The sequence below is a fragment of the Chenopodium album genome, chromosome 22, assembly GCF_948465745.1.
Source record: "Chenopodium album chromosome 22, dcCheAlbu1.1, whole genome shotgun sequence".
Classification (NCBI taxonomy): Eukaryota; Viridiplantae; Streptophyta; class Magnoliopsida; order Caryophyllales; family Amaranthaceae; genus Chenopodium; species Chenopodium album.
In genome coordinates this window covers 6695818-6723664 of record NC_137855.1, presented here as the reverse complement: position 1 = coordinate 6723664, position 27847 = coordinate 6695818, and the positions used below count along the sequence as shown (strand labels likewise).

Below are 27847 nucleotides of genomic sequence, written 5' to 3'. Positions count from 1 at the left end.
TCCCCCCCTTTTCTTACTTCTTCTTCCTCCACCACTCAAATTCTTTCTTATCTTCCTCCTTCTATAAAATCCCAAACACCCTCTTATCTTTTCTTGCTCATTTCAGATTTCCCCCTTTCTTCTCTTTTCTGGGTATCCATTATAATTTCTAAATCCTGATTTTGTTCATTGCAAAATTATATCCAATTTGATTAAAAAAATAATCAAATTTGATTCTTTGAATTTGCATTCACATTGTAATTTTAACCTATATTTATAATGGCAATCCCCTGCACACATTTCATATCCTCAGAAAAAGCAGCAATGGAAAACGGGTTTTTATTAGGTTCACCCAATTCAATCTCATCACCCCGGGTTTTAACCCAGGATGAATTGAAGAAAATCGCAGCTTACAAAGCAGTTGAGTATGTTGAATCGGGTATGGTAATCGGGTTAGGAACCGGGTCAACAGCAAAGCACGCAGTTAGCCGAATTGGTGAATTGCTTCAACAAGGTAAACTTACTGGAATCATTGGAATACCCACTTCAAAGATGACCCATGAACAAGCTGTTTCATGTGGTATCCCTTTATCAGATCTAGACTCATACCCGGTTATCGATCTCGCAATTGATGGTGCTGATGAAGTTGACCCATTCATGAATTTGGTGAAGGGTAGAGGTGGGTCACTTCTAAGGGAGAAGATGATTGAGAGTGCTTGCAAGAAGTTCATATGTATTGTGGATGAAACTAAGATGGTTAAGCATTTGGGTGGAAGTGGGTTAGCTATGCCTGTTGAAGTTGTGCCCTTTTGTTGGAAATTCTCAGCTCAAAGGTTGAGAAATTTGTTTCAGGATTCTGGGTGTGTTGCAAAGCTTAGGGTTTACCCTGAGAGTGGTGAGCCTTTTGTTACTGATAATGAAAACTATATTATTGATTTGTATTTTCAGAAGGATATTGGAGATCTTGATGTTGCAAGCGACACGATTTTGAGGTTGCCTGGTGTTGTTGAACATGGTATGTTTCTTAACATGGCAACTACTGTTATTGTGGCTAGTGAGCTTGGGATTACCATCAAGAATAAGTAGAATTTTAGTGCTGTTATATTTACTTTGATTTAGGTGAAATTTTGATGTTAAGTAGGATGATAGTATGAAGATTAGTCCTTTTTGTTATATGTTATATGAAAACTGTTTTGAGTTTTCGTAGCATTAACTAATTTGATGGTATCACGTTGTATTCTTTTTGGTATCGAAATTGATCAATGATTAGATGCTATCAGTTCTCACATATTGAGCATTTGGTAATTGTTATTAGATGTTATCTGATGATGGCTGTATTGCCTGTATATTATTTTAAATATATGGATTGAAGAGGCCGCAGTAAGTTGTAGTTACTAGTTAAGTTATCTATTATTCCATGATCTTAGCATCGATGGGTAGTTTGAACTGGTGACAAATTGCTCAAAGATTTCGATAGGGCTGTCAACTCCAAGGGTGAATAAATCATTCTCCTTCACTTCTTCCTTGTATATCAGGCTATCAGTATAACTTACTTCAGCACAAGCAAATCTAATTATGCTGAACAATATGATTTCCTGTCTGGCAGTCTTAGCTTTGACAACCTCTTGGAAACTTTCAGTTGACTTGTGTCTTTTCAAGTTGCAACTTTGCAAGTTGTCTGTTGGGTTTGGAATTTTGGAATTACAGCTCACTGTAGGCATCTTTTTTGCCCCATGAGCAAAATCAAATCTTCTTGATTCTTTAAGCTGCTACTAGCTTGGCATATATTCATTTTGATTGGTCGCTGCGTTTCGTTCTGTTCCAATGGTAGAAGTTACTTTTCTCCCGGGAAGATTCATATTGTTGCTCTGCCTTTTGAATGGAAAAGCTAGCAGATGCTCTGTGTCAGCTCCTCTGTTATAATATTCCTCTGAAGCAAGCTAAATGTGGCTGTGGTAATATATTGTGTTACTGAATCAGTGTGGTTAATTTATTCCCTACAATTGAATAATTGATGCTCTGCTGCCTTGTTGGAGTGTTGGCACATTTGTGTGTCTGATTTATATTTGATCATAATGACCCTTCATCTGGTACTGCCGTCGGTATTTACTGTATGCCTAGATCAGTAATGTAGACACTACATTGTGGCTGGCTATAAAATTCTGTCAAGGATTTGTATGATGAAACTACGAAGTCCCTTTGCTGATTGGCTATGCTTGGTATGCATATTTGGACGAGCTGTTACTTCTTTGCTTATGCATACAGGAAATCTTGAAAAATTTAATTGTTGCTGTTAGCTTTGTAATTTTGGTCATATGCTGAAGCAAATTTTCATTGCTGGTGCTAATTGCTCTTTGTTATTTTGATTTTGCGGATAATCTATTGGTCCAACCACTCTTACATACTTGTATCTTTGTATATATGATATATTAATATGTATCACATTGTCTGCATCAAAGGAGGCAGACTATCAGTTCGTGTCATTAAAATCAATTAAATTTTTGATTATATACTACGTAACCTACCACCGTATTACAAAAGAGAGAAATTCTGGAGTCGTGATTTCAATTGATTAAGAACTATTATCAAACACTTAATTTAAACAGACACGCCACTTGCATTAAGAGCATTGAGGTGACACCAAAGCAATTGCTAACAAACTTGTGCCTGATGTCCTCAGCTCTTTGACTGCCTAATGTTCTGAAACTTAAGCCTTGAAGTGTATCCTCCCTTAAGCTGTTGACTGCAAGTATGACAGCATAATAGCAGATACATACTTCGTTCAATGGCGAACATATGAGCATGCTATTTGAAATTCCCCAATCCAAAATGCTGCAGGCTTCCCAGTTTGGCTAATTTAAACTTCATTAAAGGTTTACTAGAGATACAAGATACAACTTTAAACTTTTCAACCTTACAGCACCAAGTTATATCTTGATGTGGTGTTTTTTATTGTGAATACATTACTCTGCACCCATTTGGAATTGGATCTATGTCTTGAACTCTTGATATCAGTCCCTTGAGTTTATGTTCACTTATAACTCTAAGTGCCCTGTATTACTGTATAAACTATTTCAGCTGACTTCTGTTTTTCCCTGACACTTATACTTTGCCATGTAATGTTCCTAGTTCATGTTGCTTTTTGTAAATTAATATTTGCTTTCACTTGTTCTAGTTTTACTTTGCTCATATATCTGCTTCCATTTCCTTGATGCTTGATGTACTCGGTATTATTTTTCTCATGTTTCTCTGTTTCAAGATGTCTTAGTTTAGATGTGTAGATTTTATCAGGTTTTTAGTCAAATTTATTTTGTACAATTGTTTTTATATTAATATGATATCCTTATCCTAAATCTCATTGTATACATGCGTCTACTGCTAAGTATGGAAGATAATTCTGCACTGTATGCAAATTAAGCATTTCCTCTTCATCTGTCAATATTAATCCTGTGCCTTCTAAGAGACCTTTAACTCGACTGCTTTTTTCCCTGCCCTTAACCTATGGTGGCCAGAAGGGTGTTACCCCTTCTAAGTTTGTATGCATGAACATCATATGTACTGTAATGAGCCAGCTGAATGGAGGCTAAACATGTCATGGTGGTCCTTGTTATATTGTGTTATTTAACATACTGTATTGCATTGTAGGAAGCAATTCTTCTCACTATAATGCTTGCAGTAATTAATTGAATTGTCATGCTATCTCATGAAGCAAGCATCATTCTTGTATATGAGACGAAGGTGAAAAGGTTTGCAGCCAATTTAAAAGGTTAGTGGCTGTGAGATGGTAGCATTATTGAGCAACTTTGTGTTAATGCTGATGTCTAAGCATGTACTCAGGCTTCTGTGCACGAAATACAAGTTCTCTAGGAAAAGATCTTGGAGGCTTGGACAATGAATTGTGAAAGGTATAGTACTTGGAAAATGTTGATTTTCTACATAATTCTTGACCTTTCTTTCCTTCCCTTACCCTGGAAATACAATGTAAAGTCTGTTTTTGATCTATTTCCAAGGGCAGCCCGTGAGAGAGGTGATACAGGTATGTGATTCGAGCCTTGACCTTTTGCTTTAGGCTTGTTTATGGCTCGTACCCAAGTCCATCGCAACAGAGGCTATTGATCTCACGGAGGAATCATCTATGTACTTGGAAATTCGCACTTTCAAGTAATTGGCAATCATCTAAGGGAAAATATATAGTTACCATTTAGCAATTGGTAAGACTTGCTTCCTAAAAGTTAACTCTGTTGTAAACCTTTTTGAAATTTTCAATCATTTTGGCTTGTGAATTATAGAAACTCTTTTTTTTCTTTTTTTTTTGTAGGAAATTTTTTGCAATCCAGTAAAAACCAAGGAAACATTGCTTTAAGTTTTAGACCAAAAAAATGCACCACATACGTTGATTTAAGCAAGTTCGTGGTCAAAAGAAGCAGCTGGTAATTTGATATTTTTTGCATTTTCCATGCCACAAAATATACATATTGATTATTGAACACCTTATCAACTAACGTTGTTGGTCCCACATTTTAGTTTAGTAGCATACGTCTCACAACATGATCTTAGGGATGTAAATATGTAATACTTTATATGGGTGAGAATAATTGAATTAAGGGATGGTGGAGAAGTAAGTCCTATCTTTTAACATGGGAGCAACATGCTAGGATTTGATTCTTGTGGAAACAATTTATGTGAATTGGTTTTAGTTTGATTGAGTTTTTGAGAAAGGTAATCGAGTCTTGCACGGACCGTATATATATGAATGTACGGTGTATATAAAATTCTCATACTTATCACGAATAAAATGAATAAATATACTCATATATACTAAATAGAGTTGTTAAGTTGTTATGTTGTGTATAGGGAAAACTATTGCACTAATTTTTTTTTTTTTTTATTTTTTTTTTTTTGCAAAATGACAAGTAGTTCATATAATTAGTTATATTTGATTCGTTAATTTGACTACTTATGCAATCTCAACCACTTGATTAGCTCTATTTATAAATTAAACAACTAAATATGTGATTAGGAAGAGGAATATCCAGCATAAGGCCCATGAGACCTAAACTTTATGGGGAGCAAGAAAAATAAATCCACTGTATGAAAAGACTTAACATAAAAGAATCTCAAGATTATTGCTAAAAATGGAATTGATAAAAGTATCTCAAGATAATTGCTGAATTTCTTGTACTATTTGGACATAGTCCTAAGTCCTAACCTTATCCTAGCTCATCTTGCAAGATTTAACATGATTATGCAAAATTATTATTTTTGCAATTTCAATCTCTTTCATTCTCTTCCCTCAATAATCATTCTTAATCAGATATAATGAGAAACCAATTATGGTCTACTAGTATTAGTTTTCAAAGAATAATGTATGCTTGTTGTAACATGTATATTTTTTTTTGTGTAAAAGGAACTGCAACTCCTGCAAGGACAATGATGTAGACGAGATTCAATCTCAAATCTTGAATACTACCCCAAAACTTTTACCAAATAAGTTAAGTGACATGTCCCAAAGATGATTATACACTGTGACAACATGAGTTAACACATCTAGATCGATGTGCTGGAGGTTTAGAGCGCATGTCATAGGGAGACTTTTAGATTCTAGTAATCTTCCCTGAGATAGGGAGACTACTAGTTCCGTGTACCTTTATCATTAACAAGTTGGAGCTTTATTACATGAGTTGTGTTGTGATTATGAACTTAACTAATCAAGCTCTTGATGTTGGTTAGTAATTATAACCATAAAAACATTAGTCATTACAATTGGGAAAGATAAAATTAGGAACCCAAAAAGAAACCGTTAAAAAGATTTACAAAGCAGACATAAGAAGACAGGATAATGTGGTAATCAAAATAATTGTGGCCTAATTCAATTTTTTACTAATTAATTCGACCAAAGTCATACTTGTGGAATCTACATGCACACCATGTGTCACTATTTCTCTTATTTCTTCCCTCTTTCTTGTTGATTTTTCGATTAATTAAACTAAAGAAGCAACTCCACGCATCTATGATTGGCCATATCCTTCGTGATTAATTAATATTATTACCTTATTAAAACTATTAAATCTATATTTCTTGTTCCCACCAAAGCATTTCTTCTTCTAGCCACTTCTAAACTTAAAATAACCTACTCTTGATTAAGATTTTTTGGGGGATATTTATAATAGAGTTGATATTTGATAATCCAAAGAATAGGAATATAATTACAATTTTCTTGGAATTTACTTTAACGTATTGGCACTTATTTGAAATGTGTTGAATTTATTAAATTTATTTGGAAAATTTGTCAAAAACAACCTTTTAAAGTGTCTATTTTATCAAAAACAACCTTTTAAATTTTTTTTTGCAACTTCAGACCACATTAAATTTTTTTTTTACCAAAGACAACCTAATGCTAGTTTTCGGCGTTGACTCTATTTTTCTGATGTTGACCACGAGTGTGTGAGGCATGTGACTTCATACATTGCCAATTATACCCTTTTCCCCTCCAATTAACTCATATTAAAACCCTTCAAAGTGACAAATTACTTTGAGAGAGGAGGGGATTTAGTACGAGTGAATTGAAGGGAAAGGGGTGTAATTAGCAATATATGAGGTCACATGCCTCATACACTCGTTGTCAACATCGGAAAAATAGAGTCAATGCCGAAAACTAGCATTAGGTTGTCTTTGATAAAAAAAAAATATAATGTGGTCTGAATTTGTAAAAAAATATTTAAAAGGTTGTTTTTAATAAAGTGAACACTTTAAAAGGTTGTTTCTAACAAATTTTCCAATTTATTTTAGTTGTGAAATATACTACCTTTTGTTTTGTGTTGCAAAATAGGCTGTTCAAACTGTTATTGGAGAACTATGTCCTATCATACATTCATACACTTCATAGTTAAGTAGTCTTTGTTGACATTGAATCATACTTAGTCGTACTCAATACTCCATAAAGAATTTGTTAGTATTTCTTAAAATGGGTTAAAAACCGAAAATAACAAAACTTTAATAAGTAAGGAGATTAAAAGGTAGGAGCAAATTTTTTTAGACGTATATGGAAGCTACTTGTACCATCTCCTTCAGTTTTCGTATAGATCTGCTTATATTTTACCAAACATTTATCTATAATACAGCACTTAGTAATAATACTGTATTAATATCATAATATGTACTTCATTCTTTTTAACTTTGTACAGATATATACATAATCATACTTACGGCCTGTTCACATTTACTTAATTTCAGTTCAGTTCAGCTCTAATCAGTTCAGTTCAGTTCCAATCAGTTCAGTTCAGTTCAGTTCATCTCTTAATTTCCCTCTCACATAAAATATTCATTTCAGCTCAATTCAGTTCAGTTCAATTCAGTTCAATTCCAATCAGTTCAGTTCAGTTCAGCTCCAATCAGTTCAGTTCAGCTCAGTTCAGTAAATATGAACAGGCCCTTAGCACATTCAACCTACGCTAATGTTGTATTTCCAATCAGTTTTAATTTGCTTCTTCGGGATGTTTTTCATTTTAAATGCATTTCCTTTATTGCCACTAACAATATCTTGCCACTAACAATATCTTGATTTATTAGTTTAGTCTAAAAACCTATCACGGATGGCTAATTAGCTATATACGATATGTCACACGTTCAATTCCCCCGCTTGACCATTTGTACTAGTTTATATTACTCATTACACTATATGTCCATTTTGGCGAGAGTAAGGATAGCTCAAGTGGTTAGAGCTTCCCTCCCGATTTCAGGAGATCGATTCTCACCCCCGCCCTTGTGGCTCTCTAAACACAAAAAAAAAAACATATGTCCATTTTGGCATACTTTCCTTTCCATCCTTTTCTTTAATTTTTGGACCGATACTCATCCTCTCGATTATTTCACTTCCCTTAAATATCAAGCCAAATGCAAATGTAGCAAAAAGACAAAAGGAGAATCAAGAAGGAAATATTTATTTCACATTTCACTAATATTCTAACCATTACAAACTCAATACTCAAAAGAGGTTGAACATTTCTAAAAAAAGAAAATTAACAAGTGACCATTTTGAACAATTAAAAAAGAAGAAGCCTAAAATTGACACTATTTGGTTAGAAAAATCACAAACAAGTAAGAAACGACATCGTTCGAATGAATCAGCAACGAGGGGAGGTTCGTTTGGGTGCGGCGCTCCCTTTGGTAGCTGCACAACTTCCACTACTTCGTGATCTTTTAGCAGCCGTTTGATCTGCGTTTAAGTCAAAGCACATCCCATCTCCTCCACCCACCATTTCCACGAACATCTTTTGTAGATCTTCTAGACTCTCCGTCTGCCATTTTAGTATTACCATGCATTACTTATAAATATCCCTTGTCATTTTCATTCTCATTTACCAATTATACCCTTTCATCAAATTTGGTTCATGTAACCGACCTCATGTAACCGACCTCACTTATGGAATTAAGACTTTGATTGATTCACCCTTTCGTCTTTGTATTTCATTTCAACCCATAATTATCAAAATTACACCCTCAATCCATGCATTTTTATAATTTACTAAAAGAACAACCCTAAATTTCCACCTTTGTATATTTTGATGGCAAAAACTAATAAGCGCCCCAAATTAAACACCAATCAATATGTAATTCTGACATACATTTCCAAATTAATATTATTTTAAGCTATATATTAATTACGCCCAGGGGCTGGGGCACACTAGATTATATTTCAATTAACTAGTCCTATCACATTTGCAGAATTCTAAGTTTAAAACGTTAAAACGTGTCAACTAAAAAGAACGGAATAATACATTCAATTGACCCCTTTAACCTCTACGATGGTATTTATAGTTAGGTGGAGTCGTATTAGCTAATTGTAGAGGAAAAGTTGAGAAATTACCTCGCCTCTAACATTGTCCATCATTGAGAGCATCTCTTGCATAAAATCACAGAACCCCTGTTCCATAAAATTACACCTAATTAACTTTAAAACAAAATTGTCACATGATTAAACGACGCCGTAATATGCAAATGATCAACATGCAAAATTTCTAAATTCCACCAAAAATTAAATGAAAAAAATAAAAAAAATAACGTACTTGATCTTCTTCTTCCGTAGGATCATAAAATCCGGCATCATACATTGATCGCTTACCCTGATCCGATAACACTACATAATTCCCCAAAAATAAAATTAACTCAAATCAAATTAAATTAATAAATAAATCAGTAAAATTATAATTAGTGAGAAAAACCTGAATAAGCTTCTTGAATTTGCTGAAACCGGCGTTTCGCTTCGGCCGAAACGGAAGGATTGCTCGCCCATCTATCCGGATGCCATTTCTTCAAAAACCCAAATTAAAATTAAAAGATAAATTTAAAAAATTCCGCGAAAAATGTTTTCCGTCAAAACAAACGGAGCCGAAGAGAAAGTAAATACATACAAGTGCAAGTTTCCGATAAGCGGAACGAATGTCAGACGGAGAAGCATCCTTACGAAGACCAAGAACAGAGTAATAGCAAGATCCATTACCACCGTTAGATCCTCCACCTCTCTCCATTTTTCACCAAGATCAAAAGGCTGAGAAAATTAGGATTATAATTCGAAAGTAAGTCGACAAATTGAGGGAATATAATTATATATTCATGAGAAAATTGTTATGGAAGAAAAAAAAGAGGAGAGAGAAAAATATCTGAGGAAAATAGAGGTGGGGATTTATATGGGAGTTTCTCTCTCTAACTCTCCGAAGCGGAGAGAGAGGGGGTGGGATTGAAGATGCTGACGATGGAGGAAAGTTCGAGAATTTCAGAATTGATAAAGTTAAGTGAAGGAAGAGAGGAGGGGGGGGGGGGGGGGGGGGGGAGAAGATATTTTTGTTGTGTGAGTTTGGGATTGACCTTGGAGGTGGGTTTATTTACGATTCTTGCCATTTTACTTGCCACGTTGGAAATTGGAAAAAATAAATTAATTTGGAGGTAGTGGTGTTGTCTGTTGTGGTGTGGTTAGGTCGCGTGTCTTAAACGATGTGTTTTGGGAGATTAAATTGCCTAAATTGGTGATTGTGTGATTGTGTCATAGTGAGTGTTCTTTAGATTTTGTACAAAATTTAATGATTTGGTCATGTAGGACGAGTAGTTTGTTAAATTTGTAGTTTGGAACTTGTTGCTCATTTTTGTATCATCATCAAAGATGATTCGATGTTTGCATATACTTGTATATAAGATAAACAAAATCAATCTTACAAGTTTACGAATTACATCCTTGTTCACGATAAAAACAAAATTCGTCATCTTAAAAACTATACTTTGTATTACATTCATTTCAGATACATACACTCTAATTTGTTTGGGTATAAGAAAATGAAAGGAAAAAAAGAGAAAAAGACAAAGGAGGAGGACAAACATTCTTGTTTTGGTAATGAATAGTGAAAAAAATGTATGTACACCCAGGTGTAAGGAACATACAAATTAAGTTATTTTTATACTCATTTAATGATTTTTTTTTAAAAAATTATTTTGTAGAAAAGAGCTTTCGTTATATTAAGTCCATATTAACCAAATTTGTAACACTTTGAGGAAGGGAATTCAATTGTGCATATTCATCGTTGATACTTGTGTTCCATCTAGCAACTAGAATAATCATTAAAATGAACAATAATCTCTTTCAATCATCAAAATGTGCAAAAATATATATTTGGGTACACCTTGCATTTTGGTATATATAACAACCTTTAAAAGAGTTTAAAGGTTGGGGGAATTGAAAGAAGGGGAAGGAGATGAAGGGATCCATTTTTCTTATCTCTTTAGTGGTATTATCTCTTCACAATTGGAGAGATTTGGAAGAAAATTATAGCTCACCTTTCCGAGGGAGCCCTCATCGATTTTCATAATAAACAATTTGAACTTATCTAGAGGGATACCTCTACTTGATGTATACCTAAGTAACAAATTTTGAATTTGTTCTGTTTAGCTTAATTTCAATTCAGTTCAGTTCAGCTCCTAATTTCCTTATATCATAAACAACTCAGCTCAGCCCAGTTCAGTAAATCAGAATAGGCTTTAATAATTAGTAAAAATGTTAGACATTTATTTACAACATTACCACTAGATAATTGTTGTTTATCATGAAAATCTACTTAATTTTCTCCATCCTTCCTCTCCCTTTCTCTTCTCTTCCTTTCCTCCTCATTCAACGTTGCCAAACTTCTTTATTTTCCATTTGATCATCTACTATTTTTTTCTTTGACGGGATTTGATCATCTACTAGATTAGCCTTGTACGTTACACGTTTTTATGAGCGATACATAGCATTATTTGAAAATCATAAATATAGAATTTTCTTAGGTTCTTCCCGAATGTAGGAAAAATAAAAGCCTCAACAACGTATTGGGCCTTTACAACAAGAAAAATTGTGGTTACATGCCCACACACGAAAGATCTACAAGATCCAACAATCTTGCCCTGAATCAAAGAAATTACTAGGCGCCCTAAATTCAAATCTTTCATACTCCATAATTTTCTTCATCTCCAAATTAATTTAATTTATTTTTTCCAATCAAATTTCTCCCCCATTTCATTCACATGTTTAATCTCAGAGGAGCAATCCTCGATCGATTGCATCTCAATTCAATTTCACAACAATGCAAATTAGGGTTTACAAACATAAATCACGCAATTTCTCTTTTCAATCAAATGTTATCATTGGATCCTTTACCTTCTGCAATGGATTTCAATCATCTCTTCATCGCCATCTCTAAAATGAGACCTCAAAAGCATCATTCCGTCGTCATTTCTCTCTCAAGGCAGCTGGAATTATCTGGGTTTCGACCCAATAAGAATTCACTGGGTATTCTTACAAATTGCTACTGTCATTTGGGTCGGGTCGATTTCGGGTTTTCGCTACTCGGTAAGCGTATTAAGCTTGGGTATGAACCTGATATTGTGATATATACTACCCTGATCAATGGCCTTATTGATGAAAATTGTAATAATGTTGATAAAGCTGTTAAATTTTTGGATAAAATTGTGAAATTTGGGATTCAACCTAATGTTGTTACTTATGGTGTTATTGTTAAAGGACTTTGTAGGAAAGGAAATAATGTGGGTGCTATTAATTTTCTCAGGAAAATGCAATCTGAGGGGGTTTGTAAGCCTGATGTTGTCATATATAGTACTATCATTGATGGTCTTTGTAAAGATAATATGATGTCTCAAGCTATTGAATTGTTTGATGAGATGCAAAGAGAAGGGATTTCGCCAAATGTTGTCACTTATAGTGCTTTAGTTCAAGGGTGTTGTATTGGGGAAAAATGAGAAAATGCCTGAGAATTGTATTTGTTTAGGGCCTTTGGGGGCATTGAAAACATAATTGGGTATGTTTGATTGAGATGTTGAGCATAGGTTTCAATGGGATCGAAGTGAGGGCAATATTGTTTTTGCTAAGAAGGGGATCACCGGTGTTAGACGTGTTGTCTTGTTGATGCTTGGGATGTTGGAGCTTTATTTGATCAGTTGGATTCTATATGTGTGAAAAAAATGCCCAAGGAATCGCTGGTAAATTGCCAAATTAGTAATAGATTTGATGGTCAAGGAGGAAGGTTGCGGAGCTGGTGATGGGATTTTGTACACTTTGTTTAGTAGATATTGCAAGAGGGTGTACACTTGTATGGGGCTCAAGTGCGGTTCACAGAATGCTTTATAAAGGTTTGACATTTATCACCGTTACATTTAGTACTGGTTTTAAACCAGATCTTGTATGCTTATTGGAAAACTTCATTTATGATTCTATATTTCTATGCTAGATGAGTTATGTGGCAATGCACAACCATATAGAGCAGTTTTATTTGGAATGTCAGGGGTGATGGAGTTTGCCTTTATTGTTGTATGGATTTTGACTGTTTGTCCATTGAAAGAAGCTGCAGCTGTCAGATGTTCCCTTGATCTCTTACTGAAAGGTTTGCTACTAAAATTTGAACTTCCTATATGTTTGTAATGTTTGAAGGGATTAGAGAAAATGTTGCTTGCCTTTGTTTGCTGCAGTGATTGCATCTGAAATATGTTCTGACATATGAAATGATGTTTTTTGATTGTATGAAATATGGCTGAATGGTGTTAAGGATTCAAGATATGTTTTTGTCACTGTATAGTTGTTTAGTTTAAGTTTTGCAATCTTTGAAGTTAGTCATTTAATAGAATTGCTGAAGAATGTCATTGCTTAATGCCTTAATTTGAAGTTAGGGTGATAGATAGTTTGCCAGTCTTTGGAATTTAATTTTTGGATCCTTTGGGAAGTGCAAAGGTGTTATTGTTTTTTCTACTGTGTTATGCACTTATTATATAGTTGCAAAATATATAAACTTCACCATCTGGTAATGTTGTTCTGTTTTTTCGGTTGAGTTTTTTTGTTAACAAGTTTCAAACTGTCTTATAAAAGATTGTCCACATGGTTAGATTGCAAGATTTGCAACCAACCCCTATACAACATCCCGTTTGAGCTGGAATTCAGATTGCTTCAACATTATATTTCATAACTTTGAAAAGATGGAACAGGAATCAATTCTGTAAAAGTTCTACACCAATTTCAAAGTCCCTCTCCAGTAGTTATTTTTGTGAGAAATAATGTTCTGCCTTTTGCTGAGTTACTATAAAAACTAATGCTGAAAAAGGCCACTTGTTGCTCTGCTTTATATCTTTATTGTATTGTCTGCTTGGAGCCTCCTTGTGACTTCATAAATTACCATGTCTATTGAAATTTAAGGGTGATGGAAATACTTATCAACAAGATCCTGGTCCCAGCTGCTTCCCCTTGCTGACCAGTTAAAAAGATACATATTTTTTGAACTTCTCTTCAAGTAGAGTAGGTGGATTCACTTGACTAGCCCAAGCAATTTTTAAAGAGAAGGCATTTCTGCAGCATACTTTTGCTGTTTTGCATAACAATGAAATTTGAGAGGTGACTTGCTGCAGCTTGATCAGCTCTTCTGATTACTATACTGACTGAATTTCTACTAGTTTCAAGATATCTTGTGCACGATGAATTTTCTTGTGTCTATATTGGAGATGTTTCCAATAGGAGTTTTAAGGGGAAACTAGCTGTTCCAGATTAGCTGGGAAGCGGAGAATTTACCATGTAAGTATCCAAACTCCCAAATAACCTTCCTCTTTTCTAGGATTAGCCATATAGGACAATTGTCATGTTTTACAACTGAACATGATGCCTTTTCTCCTAAATGCTCAAAGCTCTTATGTTGTGATTATCCAAGCTCATTTCCCTTTGCATCAACCACACATAGCAGTTGTTAAGCCATCATATGAGTAGATAGTGAAATTAATAGGGTGCAGTTGAGTGAACTCTGGAGAAACATCTGTCAGTGCTGTTTGGGCTAGGATATGAGATTCACACTTGGGCTTGGGTATCAGAGTCATTAACTCAATTATGAGTGTCCTTAGTTATATTTGTATTTTAAATGGTGGTTAGTAATCTCTCCTTTTTGTATGAAGTTGAAGCGTGCACATACATATTCATTTGGAGTGTCAACTGTCAAGTATCAAGCACGAATACTTCTAAGTGATACATTTGGTGTTCCTTTCAAGATGAGGACCTCCTACTTGTGTTTTTTCCTTATCTTTGTATCTTAAAAAAAGTATCAAGCATAGATAATTGAATTGGCATGAAGATTTCATGCAATTTAACCGAACATCGCTTAATTGATTGCTATGGGAGCCAACTGCATCATCACCAGGTAGCAACCTGAAAGTTTTCTCATCTATCCCACATTTGCATTACCAAATCCTGCCATCCTAATCTTTCTTTTAATTGAACAGGGACGTACTGTAAAAATTGACAGACATTCGATATTGCATGTCAAGTAGCTATTCTCAACTACTCCTTTCTCTCAATGGTTTGATGTATTTTGTTGAATTTGCCTTCAACTTAAATATGAGGTTTATTTTGAAGGTTGAAAATTTCATGAACCCTTTCAATCTTTGTCATTTGTTCTGTTGTTCACGATCACCAAGTCATCCAAATCAATTTTATTGTGATTTTCATCTTGTCGAATGTTGAGTCTGAAATTTCCAGAATATATGTTTTGTGGAATAAGTATCTTTATTTATTTATTTATTTTTTTACGACGACACGACGTATTTCTGCAAATTCTGCTGCATGCAATGCAATAACTTTATATTGAGGTGAATATCTTGCTTCTTTTTTAACAGGATATTTAAAGGGAAGCAAGTGATTTGAAAATTTTCTCCAGTCTTGTGGAGGTAAGAAATCCCTTTTCTTGCAAGCGCAGTACAATTGCTGTGCTAATTTAAGGTAAGTGTAGATATAGTCACACGTATGATGTGTATATTTTATATTGTTGATCGGGAAGAAAGAGCAAAGTGTAGTCGAAATCAACAGCTTCTATTTTGAGAAGATGAATCCTATGAAGTTAGAAAGAGAAGATTAGTGATGATGATTTATATCAGTGATGCTTTAAAAAGAATGGGCAATACTAACTGAATGCTCGAGGAAGAGAAGGGAACAAGGTTATGAGACATGATGAGTCTTTGATGCTTGCCTTGTGCATTGTAACTTTAATTTTACAGTTATGTTTTGTAACTAGTTATGGAGGAATAAAATGTTCATTACATAATTTGAATTTTGAAATGAAATTAAGTATTTTTTATACTTCTGGGCTTTTGACAAATGAATTAAGTCAAATTTGGCTTACATGTTATAATCTTTTCATTAAAATAAATTAGAATTTGCAAAAATTGACATAACACAAGAACAATACACAAATCGGATACAAAGAAGTCAGGTTAGTGTTCAGGGTTTATGACATGTTTAATTCAATTAGTCAACATGATGTGACACATTTAGTCAAATAGGTTGTGTTATTGTTACAAATAGGTTGTGTTATTGTCGATATTCCCTACAGAAATCTAACAACATAAAATAATAAAGGCATTAATTTATGGAAATAATAGTATATATTGTGGTTGAGGGCTTGAGGCCAATACTTTTACAATTTATTTTTTATTTTTATTTTTTTTTTGAGGAAAAGTTATCAATACTTTTGTTTACATTTGTACGAGATAAATACTTTTGCATATAAAACAACATAGATTAGATATGTAAAAAACGGGTTAGTGTCAAGGATTATTTATAAGTTTAATACTTAAATTAAACAAGTGACCCGAAGTTATGTATGTTATGCTTATTGAATGAATCGGGTTAGCAGTTGAGCTTCTCTAATTGTTTACATTTGGACACGAGACATACACATACTACGTCCAACCTCACATGTTTAAAAATTCTCAAGCTTGGCTACCAACCCACATTAGTCACCTATGGTTCTATCTTCAAAGGTCTGTGTAGGTCCGGTGATAATGCCGGTGCTCTCAAACTCCTTCGAAATATGGAGTCTTATGCCCATTTTATGCCTGGTGTTGTCATTTATAGCACCATCATTGATAGTCTCTGCAAAGACCAGTTATTACCTCAGGCTCTCCGCCTTTTCAAGGAGATGAAAGTCAAGGGAATTTCCCCTGATGTTGTCACCTTTACTTCCTTAATTCGAGGTATGTGGATTTTGGGGCAACAGAAAGAGGCTCAAGAAATGCTGACTGAGATGTTGAGGAACAACATAACTCCTACTGTGGAGACCTACAACATGTTCATTGACATGTATTGTAAAGATGGCAAGGTTGGTGAAGCACGGGACATTTGTTCCCGAGAGAGGATTTGTTCCCGATATCATCACTTACAACGCTTTGTTAGATGGATATTGTTTACGTGGTGAGATGGATGAGGCAGAAAACCTCAAGGAATTGATGGTTGAAGATGGCTGCAAACCTAATGTAGTTACTTACAACAGCTTAATCAATGGCTATTGCAAGTCTAAAAAGATAGACACAGCTCTTGGTCTGCTCCAAGAGATGCATTGTAACGGATTATCCCCTGATGTTGTCACGTATAGCACTCTTATAGATGCCTTGTGCAAGGACAACCAGCTCAAGCTTGCACGCCAGTTTTTCGAGGAAATGAAAGCTCATGGACTAAAGCCAGATGTAATCGCTTGGAGCTCATTGCTTGATGGCATGTGTAGGAATGCACAAATTGATGAGGCGATTGCAACAGTGAAGGAAATGGAGAGCACTGGAGTGGCCCCTGATATTGTTACATACAGTATCCTAATAGATGGTTTGTGTAAAGCTAGGCGCCTTAGAGAAGCGATGGACATCTTCTCCTTTCTCACAGCTAAAGGACTGCATAATGTGCATGCTTACAACATAATGATAAAAGGGTTTTGTAAAGAAGGGTTGCTAGCAAAAGCCGATGAATTACTGAAGAATATGGAGGACAATGGATGCTTTCCAGATGAATGCACTTTCAATACAATTATTAGAGGATTTATAGATGGGAAGGATGTTAAGAGAGCTTTAGAGCTTGTCAGCTTAATGAAAGCTCATGGACTAAAGCCAAATGTAATCACTTGGAACTCATTGCTTGATGGCATATGTAAGAATGGACAAATAGATGAGGCAATCGCTACAATGAAGCAAATGGAGATTACTGGAGTGTTCCCTGATATTATTACATACAAGATCCTTATAAATGGTTTGTGTGAAGCTAGGCACCTTAAAGAAGCGATGGATATCTTCTCCTTTCTCACAGCTAGAGGGCTGCATGATGTACGTGCTTACAACATAATGATAAAACGGTTTTGTAAAGAAGGGTTGCTAGCTAAAGCCGATGAATTATTGAAGAATTTGGAGGACAATGGATGCTTTCCAGATGAATGCACTTTCAATACAATTATTAGAGGATTTATTGATGGAAAGGATGTTAAGAGAGCTTTAGAGCTTGTCAGCTTAATGATAAACAAAGAGTTTGCTGCTGATAATTACACTATATCATCATTTAAGAGCTTACTCAATGATCCAAATATTAGTGATGCAGACAAAGAATTGCTGAAAAAGTATCTTGAAAACAGAGTGAGGGATTGTTAGGAGCGAAGGTGGAAGGACGAATGACTAAAGCATATGATCAGCTGTGACAGAGATGTGTAAACAGATATCGTGAGTGAACTTGTGAATCTGTAAGTCATATTATTAATGTGTTTGATGGATTTTAGGCAAAAACCTTAATGCTTGTGTTGGAAATTGGTATTTTCATGTATGAAGCAGATATGGATTAACCTGTTAATTTCGTATATTGCTGTGTTTGCTTTTGATCTGCCAGGGAGTTGCATTTGTGTTCTTATTGATTGCCAGAGCTCAACTTTAGCAATGTTTTGATCCATTCACTAGAGATAAATAAATTGAATTTCCTGCGACATGTTTTAGTTTTCTGTAGAATAACAAGCCATTGAAGTCACTGTCATTTTAATATGATTTTGCTTCCTCAAGGCACTAGGATGTAGCTGAACTGAACCCACGTTTTGGTCACATATCATAGTTTTAGGCCCAGAATCAAATCATTTTAATCTGCTGCCTTTGGTCTATTTCTTCTCCTTTTTTTTTTTCCATTCTGGAGAAAAAAAAAAGAATCAAATGGTGTGAAAGATATCAGGTTTAGAGATCAATTAGAGCTGGTTAAGCTGCGATTTCAGATTGATCCAACTAGCGTGATTTACTTTTCATATGAAACACACCTAGACGTGAAAACAATAAAGTTTATACAATAAGACTGAACACCAGCGAAGTCCATTATACAACATGTCGCCCAACTCATTGGAGCTTTATATAGCTAAGCCTGTAGATTCTTAACACAAGTTTTGAGTTCGAAACAGAAAACACATGAGCCAGGAGAAAAAAGATATTAAGCTACTGAGATACTGAGGTAATGTGCAAAAAACCTGAAAAAAAATGGTTTCATTGAAGCTTTCGCTTCTTTTTAGGGGCACTTGCATCTTGCTGAACTGAAATCATGAACATAGTAGCAGCTTTGGTCATATAAAATACAGATATTAGCTTCCTGGTAACATTGCTCCTTTCCTCTTGCAGTGGAGTGATGACTGGAGTCTCTTCCATTAACATTCTCAACATATCCATATCTTCTTGAGTTTGTAATAATGCTTCCAGTTTCTCGTCATCTTCATTTAGTAATAAACTAACCATAGAACCTGAAAAATAGACATTCACGTGCACCACTAGTTTAACAACGCAAAATTGAACCCAGAAATATTCGGATATAACAAATGTACTCTCAGAAGTCAGAACTATGTTTCTTCAAACAAGCCAATGAAGCCATATTTTTACCATGATTTTGGAAATACCCGCCTTGTGCTATTGTTTGCTCATACCCTTGACAGGGTTGATTTGCTGCTGCAGCATCATGATAAACATTTGTGGGTGGAATACAGCCCATTGAAAGGCTGCTTGCATTTATACTATGCCTGAATCCACTTACACTAGAAGTCCAACTTGGTGGTGGCAGCAGCGGTTGTGGTTGTAGTGGTAGTTCTTGAATAATTGATAGGTTTGTGAGCTCTTGATCAGAGTTTTGATGGGTAGGGGTTTTAAATTTTGGAAGCTCGCTTTGTTTTGCATTCCTTAATTTAGCATCTGAACAAAGAACAATGAAGGAAATGGAAAAAAGCTAAATGCAAATCACTTCTTTAAAGTTGCATATAAGATGAAGACTACACTTACTTTTTAGGCGGTGCTCTTTAACCCTAATTGCTTCGCTTACTGCTGCCATTACTACCACTCCAGGGGGAAGCCCTTTTACAATTTTAGCTCCTAGTCTATATTTTTCACTTCTCGTTGATTTCGAGTTATCAGTGAAAGCAATATGACTGACACTAGCAACCCCTCTGCTCATTTTAATCTCGCAATTTCCCTTCAGCAGCGATCCTTTGTTCTTCCTAGGAGGAGTGATATTTTTAGTGTATTCCTCCTCTGTTAAATCATTTCTACCTTCGACATCAAAGTCACCGTCAAGAACATCAATCTTAACCTTCAGAGAAGATTCAGGGCCAAAATCTACTCTGTTGTCAGACTCATCAACCAACTCAACTTCAAGCATAACGTCCTGATCTTCTATTTTGGTCATGGTAAAGAGTGTAGCAGGTAAATCACCCTTAAATTGCAATTTCAAGCACCTTGATGCAGATGGCTTATCCTGTTGAGGCAACATGCTGCGACAACAATCAACAGTTAACTGTTAAACTATCGAAACAGTTGTAGTTGGATCATAAAGAATTTAGATTAGTTCATGACCATAAATTCTTTCACCAAGCCTTAGTCCAAAAGTCAGGTCTATAAAGAGTAAGAAGTTAAGAACCCTGGTTTGATATTTGGTTGTTACAAACAACTACAAAACCTTTCTACATAAAGAACTAACACTGCTAGGGATCTACATATAGGCCAATTAGATGTTCCCTTTAAATGCAAGATATGAGACAATTACCTTAAATGGCGGCGCGATTAATAAAAGTACAAAGTACAAACCAAAAGGGGCAAGATCATATGCTTTGATGTAATTAGCATAATCTCTCTTCTGGGGAAAGATATTCATCACTGCTTTTAGTCAACCAATGAAGTCAATGATCTTTTATTAGATGTTTCCAAATATTTATAGTTGAATGTATGAACATCTCACTTTACAAGATCTATGCAAATCAAACACAAACCCATAACTACAAATAAGTGTATGGGATGATATCTGGGCATGACCAATATCTTGCGAAAGCACATGAGGGATGATATCTGGGCATGACCAATATCTTGCGAAAGCACATGACCAGATCACAAGAAGATGCTGATATGTTGCAGAAAGAGGACATGTCGGCCTGCCGCAATGTAACACGTGGCAACAGAAGCTCGACACTTGGCACAAAAGGTTGTGCATGGGTGAAAGCCACCTGTCAAGGTAGATTACTATAAATAAGTAGGTAAGACCTCATTAATGAAAAAATTAATTGCACTATCTCTCTCTATTTTCTCTCTCTTACTTATCTTCTTTTCTCAAACACTTTCTGACTTTATCATCGGAGTGGTTATCCCCGGACCACCCCGGGGTTAGCTAACTTCTTCTCATTGTGTAGGTTCTCAGCTTGCCGATAGGAGTATCAGAATCTCAAGTCCGAGTTCTTGGAGGGGTTGAGATCAGACAGAAACAATTTGGCGCTAGAAGGAGGGGCAGTTGATCACTTCTATCGCCTAAGAACCTCACACAAAATATATATATAACAACAATAATCATGGCCGGAAACAATGGAATACCAGTAGGACAACCCCAGGTGGAGATAGTAGATGAAACCCATACCCTAGAGGGTAATCAGTTCCATATGCCGATAACCCCCCCTGCAGGAGGAGGAGAGGCAGAGGATCCTATGGCGGCATTCACTCCAGACGAGTTGGAAACAGCCGCAAGAGTGATGAGTGCAATGAGTAGGAAGAGGAAGGAGGCCGAGGCAGCACGGGCTGAAAGAGAAGCTGCTCAGGCAAATATAGGAACATTGCACCGTAACCAGGAAGAACAGTATAATCAGTTTGAGAACTCGTCGAGAAGACCCCGACATGAGTCGTCAGTAAGGACGCATACAACATCACGGCAGGATGAGCAATCCTCGAGTCATGTTGCGAGTACCAGAACTCAGCAGCAAAGAAGCTCGCAAGTAGTAGGTCAAGCAGTACGCACGGTAGTGCAGTTGAGGGCATCCCCATTTGCCCAGCACATCTTAGATCAGCCAATGGAGAAGGTGAAGATGCCGACTTGTAGGTATGATGGAAGGGGGGATCCGGCAAGATTCATAACGTCTTATGAGGGACACATGATGCTGTACACTAACTCAGACGCAGTTTGGTGTAAAGTCTTTCCGACAACTCTGATTGGGGCTTCAGCCGATTGGTTTAACAACCTTGAAGTTGGATCAATAGAAAGCTTTGAAAGACTGACTGAGATGTTTGTAGGTCAGTATGTCAGTAACAGCGTGAGGCAGAGAACCTCTGGAGAATTGATGGCTGTGGAGCAGAAACCGGATGAATCATTGAGGGATTACATCAGGAGATTTAACAATGAAGCAAACACCATTCCGAAATTGCAACAGGAAATAGCTGTGATGGCTTTGATGAATGGGTTGGTTGACTCGGATTTTAAAAGATATCTTACAAGGAAGAGCCTGCCGACATTGGCAGCGGCGTTCAGTAAAGCTCATGATTACATAAAGAGCGAAGAGCTGATGAAGACGAGTAGCAGGCATGTGGTTGCCGGAAAGGGGCAAAGTCAGTATGGGAGGACCTCATCTGGAGGAAGCAGGCCGAGAGCTCCTGCCCCAGGAAGGGGAGGGGGAAGTCGGCAAGATACCAGACCGGCAAGGCTGCCGATGAGATACAACACTTACACCCCCTTGAATACACCAAGGGCAGCAATCTACTCAGTAAACCAGAACAGAGAAGATTGGTCAAGACCGATTCCCATGAAGGTAAGGCCAAGGGATGTAAAGAAATATTGCATGTTCCATAGGGATGTGGGACATTATACGGAGGAGTGTACACAGTTGAAGGACAACATTGAAGAGTTGATCAGGAAAGGGCACCTAACACAATACCGGTTGAATGCTGGCAGAGACCAGCAACCGACACAAGCAGTTGAGAGGCAACAGATAGAAGCAAGGCCCGAAAGGGCACAAGGAAGGATAGTCCGACAAGGGGAAACAGGAATACCGCCGTTATCTACAGGAAGGGTAGATGTGATAACGGGGGGACCGATTCATGGAGGAACGATTAGTGGGGCAAGGAAGCATTTGGCGGAGCACCGTCATTTGGTTTGTGCTTTGGATGTGGATAACCGTCCTCGGCCGGCATCAATACCCCAAGTTGTGTTCACAGAAGAGGATGCACGAGGTGTGGTGTTCCCGCACGATGATCCATTAGTTCTGATAACCAAGATTAATGGGGCAGACATCAAAAGAGTGCTGGTGGATGGAGGCAGTTCAGCGAATGTGTTGTTTATGCAGGCATTTAGTGAAATGAATATAGGAAGGCAATACCTGAAGCCGGTATCGTACCCTGTGATTGGGTTTAATGGGTCAACAGTGAGGCCAGAAGGGAGTATTGTGTTGCCGTTAAGGATGGGTGATGGGCCACAGGCTAGAGATGTGATGGCAGAGTTTCTGGTGGTGGATGTCAAATCGGCCTACAACGCAATTATCGGCAGACCGATAATTCACGACATGCAGGCTGTTGTGTCAACTTACCACTTGGCAATAGCCTATGTGTCAAACCTGGGCGCTGTGGAGAAGGTGTATGGAGGGCAAGTTATGTCAAAAACTTGTTATGTGACAGCTCTGAAAAATCCGGTTAGTAATGCCACGGTGCCAAGCAACCCAAAAAGAGAAAGTGAGCCAACAGCTCAGGATTTAACCATGAAAAACTTTGATGCAAGACCTGAGGAAACACCAAGGCCTTTGCCAGGGGGAGACACCGCCCAAGTTGAACTGCAACCAGGTGACCCGAGTAGGACAGTGAAGGTTGGGGCTGATATGGATGTGGACACTAGGTGTAACCTGATAAGTTTGCTGCGCGAAAATGCCGACGTCTTTGCGTTCTCGGCCAGTGAGATGCCGGGGATACATCCAGAAGTAATGGAGCATAAGTTGAACGTTGATAGAAAGTTCAGGCCGATAAGGCAGAAGAAGCGCAATTTCTCAACTGAGAAGATAGAAGCAATCCAGGCTGAGGTGAATAAGCTCTTAGCGGCAGGGTTCATTGAGCCTTGTACATACCCAGGGTGGTTGGCAAATGTGGTAATGGTGAGAAAGCCGACAGGGCAGTGGCGAATGTGTGTGGACTTCACAGATCTGAATAAGGCTTGCCCTAAGGATTGCTACCCACTACCCCGGATAGACAGATTAGTAGACTCAACCTCTGGTCATGCCATGCTTAGTTTTCTGGATGCATTTTCGGGATATCATCAAGTCAGCATGCATAAGGCTGACAGGAATAAAACGGCTTTTATAACAGATGGTGGTGTATATTGTTATAAGGCAATGCCGTTTGGGTTGAAAAATGCAGGGGCAACCTACCAGAAGTTGGTAGACAAGATTTTTGAGAAGCAGAAGGGACGGAATGTTGAGGTGTTTGTGGATGACACAATAGTAAAGAGTAAGAACAAAGAAGACCATATAGCAGATCTGAGGGAAACATTCGAGACTTTGAGAAGATATCAAATGAAGTTGAATCCGGAAAAGTGCGTTTTTGGGGTGAGATCAGGGAAATTTCTAGGCTTCATGGTCAGTGAACGGGGAATAGATGCGAATCCAGATAAGGTGAATGCGGTTCTTCAAATGAAACAACCAAAAACCATTCGTGATATACAGAGGTTAACAGGCAGGATGGCAGGGTTAACCAGATTTATCAGCAAATCGGCTGATAAGGCACTTCCGTTTTTTATGGTACTAAGAAAGAATAAGGCATTTGAGTGGGGAAAAAAACAAAGTGATGCCTTAGAAGTAGTGAGGAATCATCTTAGATCTCTTCCCACAATTGCCAGGCCTGAGAAGGGAGAAGTGTTGCAGTTATATATCTCGGCGTCGCCAAAAACAGTGGCAGCCGTTTTGTTAGTGGAAAGGAGGAAACAACAACAGCCGATTTACTTTGTCAGCCATGTTTTGAATGCGGCAGAGCGCAAGTGATAGAAAAAATGGCGTTGGCAGTAATAGTGGCAGCTCGGAAGTTAAGGCCTTATTTTGATGCACATTCGATAGAAGTTCTCACCAATCACCCCTTAGAGAAATCATTGCGCAAAATGGATACATCAGGTAGATTACTGGCATGGGCAGTTGAGTTGTCGGAGTATGAAATAAGTTACAAGCCTAGAACGTCAATTAAGGCTCAAGCATTATCAGATTTTATTGTTGAAACCACATACACAGATGAAGAAGAAGAGTTGGGAACATGGCAGGTATCAGTTGATGGATCAGCCACAGCAACAGGGGCAGGGGCTGGAATTGTGTTAACGGCTCCAGATGGAAAACTGTTTGAATACGCCATGAAATTTAGGTTCAAGGCAACAAATAATGAGGCCGAATATGAAGCTGCGATAGCCGGAATGCAATTGTCAATAGCAGCAGAAGCAAAGCGGCTAGTTTTGACAACTGATTCCCAATTGGTATCAAGTCAATTTAGTGGGGAGTATGAGACTCGGGAGCCGGCAATGGTGAAGTATTTGGAGAAGGTGAAGCAGTTAGCGGCTCAATTGCAGTACTTTGAGATCAAATTGGTTCCGAGATTGAAAAATGCTCAAGCAGATGCACTGGCAAGATTGGCAAGCTCAAGCTTCAATGACTTGGAAAGAACAGTTATGGTTGAGATTCTAAAGCAGAGAAGCATAGATGAGATGTCGGCAGATGTCTGTTGTGTTGAAGTGGGGGATCAATGGTATGATAAAATACTGGCATACATCGTTCATGGAACAGGGCCAACAGATAAAGGGGAGCTGAAAAGGTTACGGAAGGATAGTACGTGGTTCGTTATGTACCAGGGTCAATTATACAAAAGGGGGTTTTCACTGCCGTTGCAAAGGTGCATAACGGATTTTGAATCAGCAAGGTTGATAGAAGAATTACACGAGGGAAGCTGTGGTAACCACCTAGGAGCAAGAGCCTTGTCCAGGGAGGCAATGAGAAGGGGATACTACTGGCCGACAATGAACGCAGATGCAGTGGCTTACGTTAAAAAATGTGAGAAGTGTCAAAAGTTTGCCCCAGTTATCAACTTACCCCCAAATGATCTAACTCCGATATTGAACCCAATCCCTTTTGCCCAATGGGGGATGGATATAGCAGGCCCGTTCCCATCGGCCACAGGTGGAAGAAAATATCTGATAGTGGGAATTGATTACTTTACCAAGTGGATAGAGGCCGAACCAGTAACGAAGATAACGGCAACGGAGGTGAAAAAGTTTATATGGAAAAATATCTTCACCAGGTTTGGGTTGCCGATGGCAATGGTTTTTGATCATGGAACCCAATTTGACTGTAAGCCAGTCAAAGATCTCTTAATGATGTATAAGGTGAAGTTTGCTTATGCAGCAGTATGCCATCCACAGTCTAACGGCCAGGCAGAAGCAGCAAATAAGCAAATCATAACAGCAATAAAGAAGAAGATCGAAGATGCAAAGGGTTTATGGGCAGATTTGATACCAGAGATATTATGGGCAAACAGGACAACAATAAGGGAAGCCACAGGTGAATCACCTTATGAGGCGTTTAAAAGTATAATACCGGCCAAATCAATTCGGGTATACGCCGATATGAGGCGTAGCTCAGAATGTGATCGCCGAGAGGGTACCTAACTGGCTGAAACAACAAAGCAGTAGGTGACCGATGTTATAATCTGAACCACCACCAACCGGTTATGACTCAGTATACATAGATCTAGAACGAGCTATGTACACTGGGGGGAGCAAGGAGTGATATGATGTTCATAATATATTACTGATTTGTGGTACCCATAGTATGCTGATAAGTTTTTAAAGTATGCTGGTAATTTTTATATGTAATCTTTCAAGCCAGGTTTTTAGATCTGATATCCTCAAAAGCTGGCGTCTTTAAAAAGATTTCCAACTGGAAGTTTTCAGATTTCAGACAAAGTCTCAGGTAAGCATTTATTTTTTGCAATTTTTTATATGCTGAAAATTAGCAAGGCAATATAACTATCATAACGTTGTTTTAAAAAAAAAAAGGGGCAAACTAGAAATAGATAAGCAAACAGTTATGATAAAAGTGTAGAAATTTGTAAGATAGTTGACAGACGACGAAAACAAAAATAAGTTTAACACAACAGATGAGATTGACAATCGACAGGCATCACCACAAAAAAGGGGTATATGCCGATAAGACAGCGTTGTCAGAATAAATGTTCACACATACAAAAGACAATAACAAGTTATGGCTGGTAAGGCCCAATGATACAAGACCCACAAGAGGATGTCGGTGATGACTGCCCGCCCCTTTAAGATTGTGCATTCTCAGACACTGGGGAGTCCAAAATGCCGGGATTTTTAAGGCCATCATCAGCAGTTGGCGCCAAGTTATACAAGTCCTCTTCAGAGAATTGCTGCGCCTCGAAGCCGGAAGGGATCTTGTAGGCTTCTTCGCCGAAAGCCTTTTCAACCTTGGCCCAATCGTCCTTCTTCCAACCGGCAGCATGGGCAATACATCTCTGAGCTGCTGTCCAACCTCCATCAAAACGGTCTTGAAGCTTGGAGCAGAATTCATCGGAGGCAATATAACGGCCAACTGCTCTCTGACGAATACCAGGTTTGTCAGCTTCCATTTTTTGAACCTTTTCTTCAAGGCTCTTAATTTTAACCTTGGCATCGTCGAGATCTTTCTCAAAGGAAGGAAGGCGCTCAATGGCTTTATCTTTTTCGGCAATCTGAGTCTTCAGACTCTGCAATTCCAATTCCAAGCCAACAACCTTCTCAGCCTTAACCTTCAGCTCCGACATCTCCCTGTCATCTTTTTCTTTTATTCTCCTCAGATCATCGAGGGCCTTTTCAGCATTTTTGATGACCTCCTGCATGGCACTTTCACTGGCAGAGGCTTGATGATGTTTCTCCTGGTAGTAACGATACATCTCAACCAGCTTTGTGCCAGACATGACGGCCTATAAAAAATATATATTTGAGTAAAAATAGGGAAACCGAGAACGCTACATAAAAATATATATACAAAGAAATAAAATAATAATATATATATGTACCTTCATCATGTTGTGCATGTGGGTAGCAGCAAGGGGGCCGATTGGACCAGCAGGTCTGTCCATCGGCAGCGTCAAATTGCTCAGAAGCCGATAACCGAGATTCCCACCTTGCATTGGATCATCGGTTATCATAGATTCATTCCGGCCGACATCCATAACAGGTTGCCAACGGTCACTGGAGTGGCCAGGAGGG

At 37.5% G+C, this 27847-nt stretch overlaps 5 protein-coding genes and 1 long non-coding RNA gene across 6 annotated transcripts; 5 read left to right on the top strand and 1 right to left on the bottom strand.

Moving 5' to 3' along the window:
• LOC145604991 (putative ribose-5-phosphate isomerase 2) lies at positions 1–1276 on the top strand. Its single transcript, XM_081660991.1, has one exon. It carries the CDS (start codon positions 259–261, stop codon positions 1063–1065), a length of 807 nt encoding a protein of 268 aa, XP_081517117.1. The 5' UTR covers positions 1–258; the 3' UTR covers positions 1066–1276.
• A 6627-nt stretch (positions 1277–7903) lies between these two features.
• LOC145605243 (uncharacterized) lies at positions 7904–9749 on the bottom strand. Its single transcript, XM_081661283.1, has 5 exons — positions 9390–9749; positions 9201–9288; positions 9045–9115; positions 8846–8902; positions 7904–8276 (listed from the first exon to the last, which is right to left on the bottom strand). The coding sequence occupies exons 1-5, from the start codon at positions 9504–9506 to the stop codon at positions 8103–8105; spliced, it is 507 nt and encodes a 168-aa protein (XP_081517409.1). The 5' UTR covers positions 9507–9749; the 3' UTR covers positions 7904–8102.
• Positions 9750–11473: 1724 nt separating this feature from the next.
• On the top strand, positions 11474–18137 carry LOC145603825 (uncharacterized). The gene is made up of 4 exons (XM_081659809.1): positions 11474–12254; positions 16316–16647; positions 16718–17934; positions 18075–18137. Exons 1-4 carry the CDS (start codon positions 11527–11529, stop codon positions 18135–18137), a joined length of 2340 nt encoding a protein of 779 aa, XP_081515935.1. The 5' UTR covers positions 11474–11526.
• On the top strand, positions 12287–15543 carry LOC145605797 (uncharacterized). The gene is made up of 3 exons (XR_014105143.1): positions 12287–12648; positions 12747–12899; positions 15163–15543. It is a non-coding gene; the product is annotated as an uncharacterized LOC145605797 (long non-coding RNA).
• Positions 18138–21278: 3141 nt separating the features above from the next.
• LOC145603824 (uncharacterized) lies at positions 21279–24581 on the top strand. Its single transcript, XM_081659808.1, has 3 exons — positions 21279–23913; positions 23962–24215; positions 24267–24581. The coding sequence occupies exons 1-3, from the start codon at positions 21279–21281 to the stop codon at positions 24579–24581; spliced, it is 3204 nt and encodes a 1067-aa protein (XP_081515934.1).
• An 8-nt stretch (positions 24582–24589) lies between these two features.
• On the top strand, positions 24590–26805 carry LOC145603822 (uncharacterized). The gene is made up of 5 exons (XM_081659807.1): positions 24590–24718; positions 24851–25897; positions 26009–26135; positions 26459–26546; positions 26754–26805. The coding sequence occupies exons 1-5, from the start codon at positions 24590–24592 to the stop codon at positions 26803–26805; spliced, it is 1443 nt and encodes a 480-aa protein (XP_081515933.1).
• The last annotated feature ends 1042 nt before the right edge of the window (positions 26806–27847 follow it).

Coding starts and splice junctions, on each gene's coding strand:
- LOC145603824 (XM_081659808.1), top strand. CDS start 21,279: ATGGCGGCATTCACTCCAGACGAGTTGGAAACAGCCGCAAGAGTGATG. Junction 23,914..23,961: donor AACGGCTTTTATAACAGATG/GTGGTGTATATT, acceptor TGAAAAATGCAG/GGGCAACCTACCAGAAGTTG. Junction 24,216..24,266: donor TAGATGCGAATCCAGATAAG/GTGAATGCGGTT, acceptor CGTGATATACAG/AGGTTAACAGGCAGGATGGC.
- LOC145603825 (XM_081659809.1), top strand. CDS start 11,527: ATGTTTAATCTCAGAGGAGCAATCCTCGATCGATTGCATCTCAATTCA. Junction 12,255..16,315: donor GGGTGTTGTATTGGGGAAAA/ATGAGAAAATGC, acceptor AGGTCTGTGTAG/GTCCGGTGATAATGCCGGTG. Junction 17,935..18,074: donor AAAAGTATCTTGAAAACAGA/GTGAGGGATTGT, acceptor GATGGATTTTAG/GCAAAAACCTTAATGCTTGT.
- LOC145605243 (XM_081661283.1), bottom strand. CDS start 9,506: ATGGAGAGAGGTGGAGGATCTAACGGTGGTAATGGATCTTGCTATTAC. Junction 9,116..9,200: donor AATTCAAGAAGCTTATTCAG/GTTTTTCTCACT, acceptor GGAATTATGTAG/TGTTATCGGATCAGGGTAAG. Junction 8,903..9,044: donor CTACGGAAGAAGAAGATCAA/GTACGTTATTTT, acceptor TTTATGGAACAG/GGGTTCTGTGATTTTATGCA.
- LOC145603822 (XM_081659807.1), top strand. CDS start 24,590: ATGGCGTTGGCAGTAATAGTGGCAGCTCGGAAGTTAAGGCCTTATTTT. Junction 25,898..26,008: donor TTGGGTTGCCGATGGCAATG/GTTTTTGATCAT, acceptor TCTAACGGCCAG/GCAGAAGCAGCAAATAAGCA. Junction 26,547..26,753: donor GATTTCAGACAAAGTCTCAG/GTAAGCATTTAT, acceptor GACAATCGACAG/GCATCACCACAAAAAAGGGG.
- LOC145604991 (XM_081660991.1), top strand. CDS start 259: ATGGCAATCCCCTGCACACATTTCATATCCTCAGAAAAAGCAGCAATG.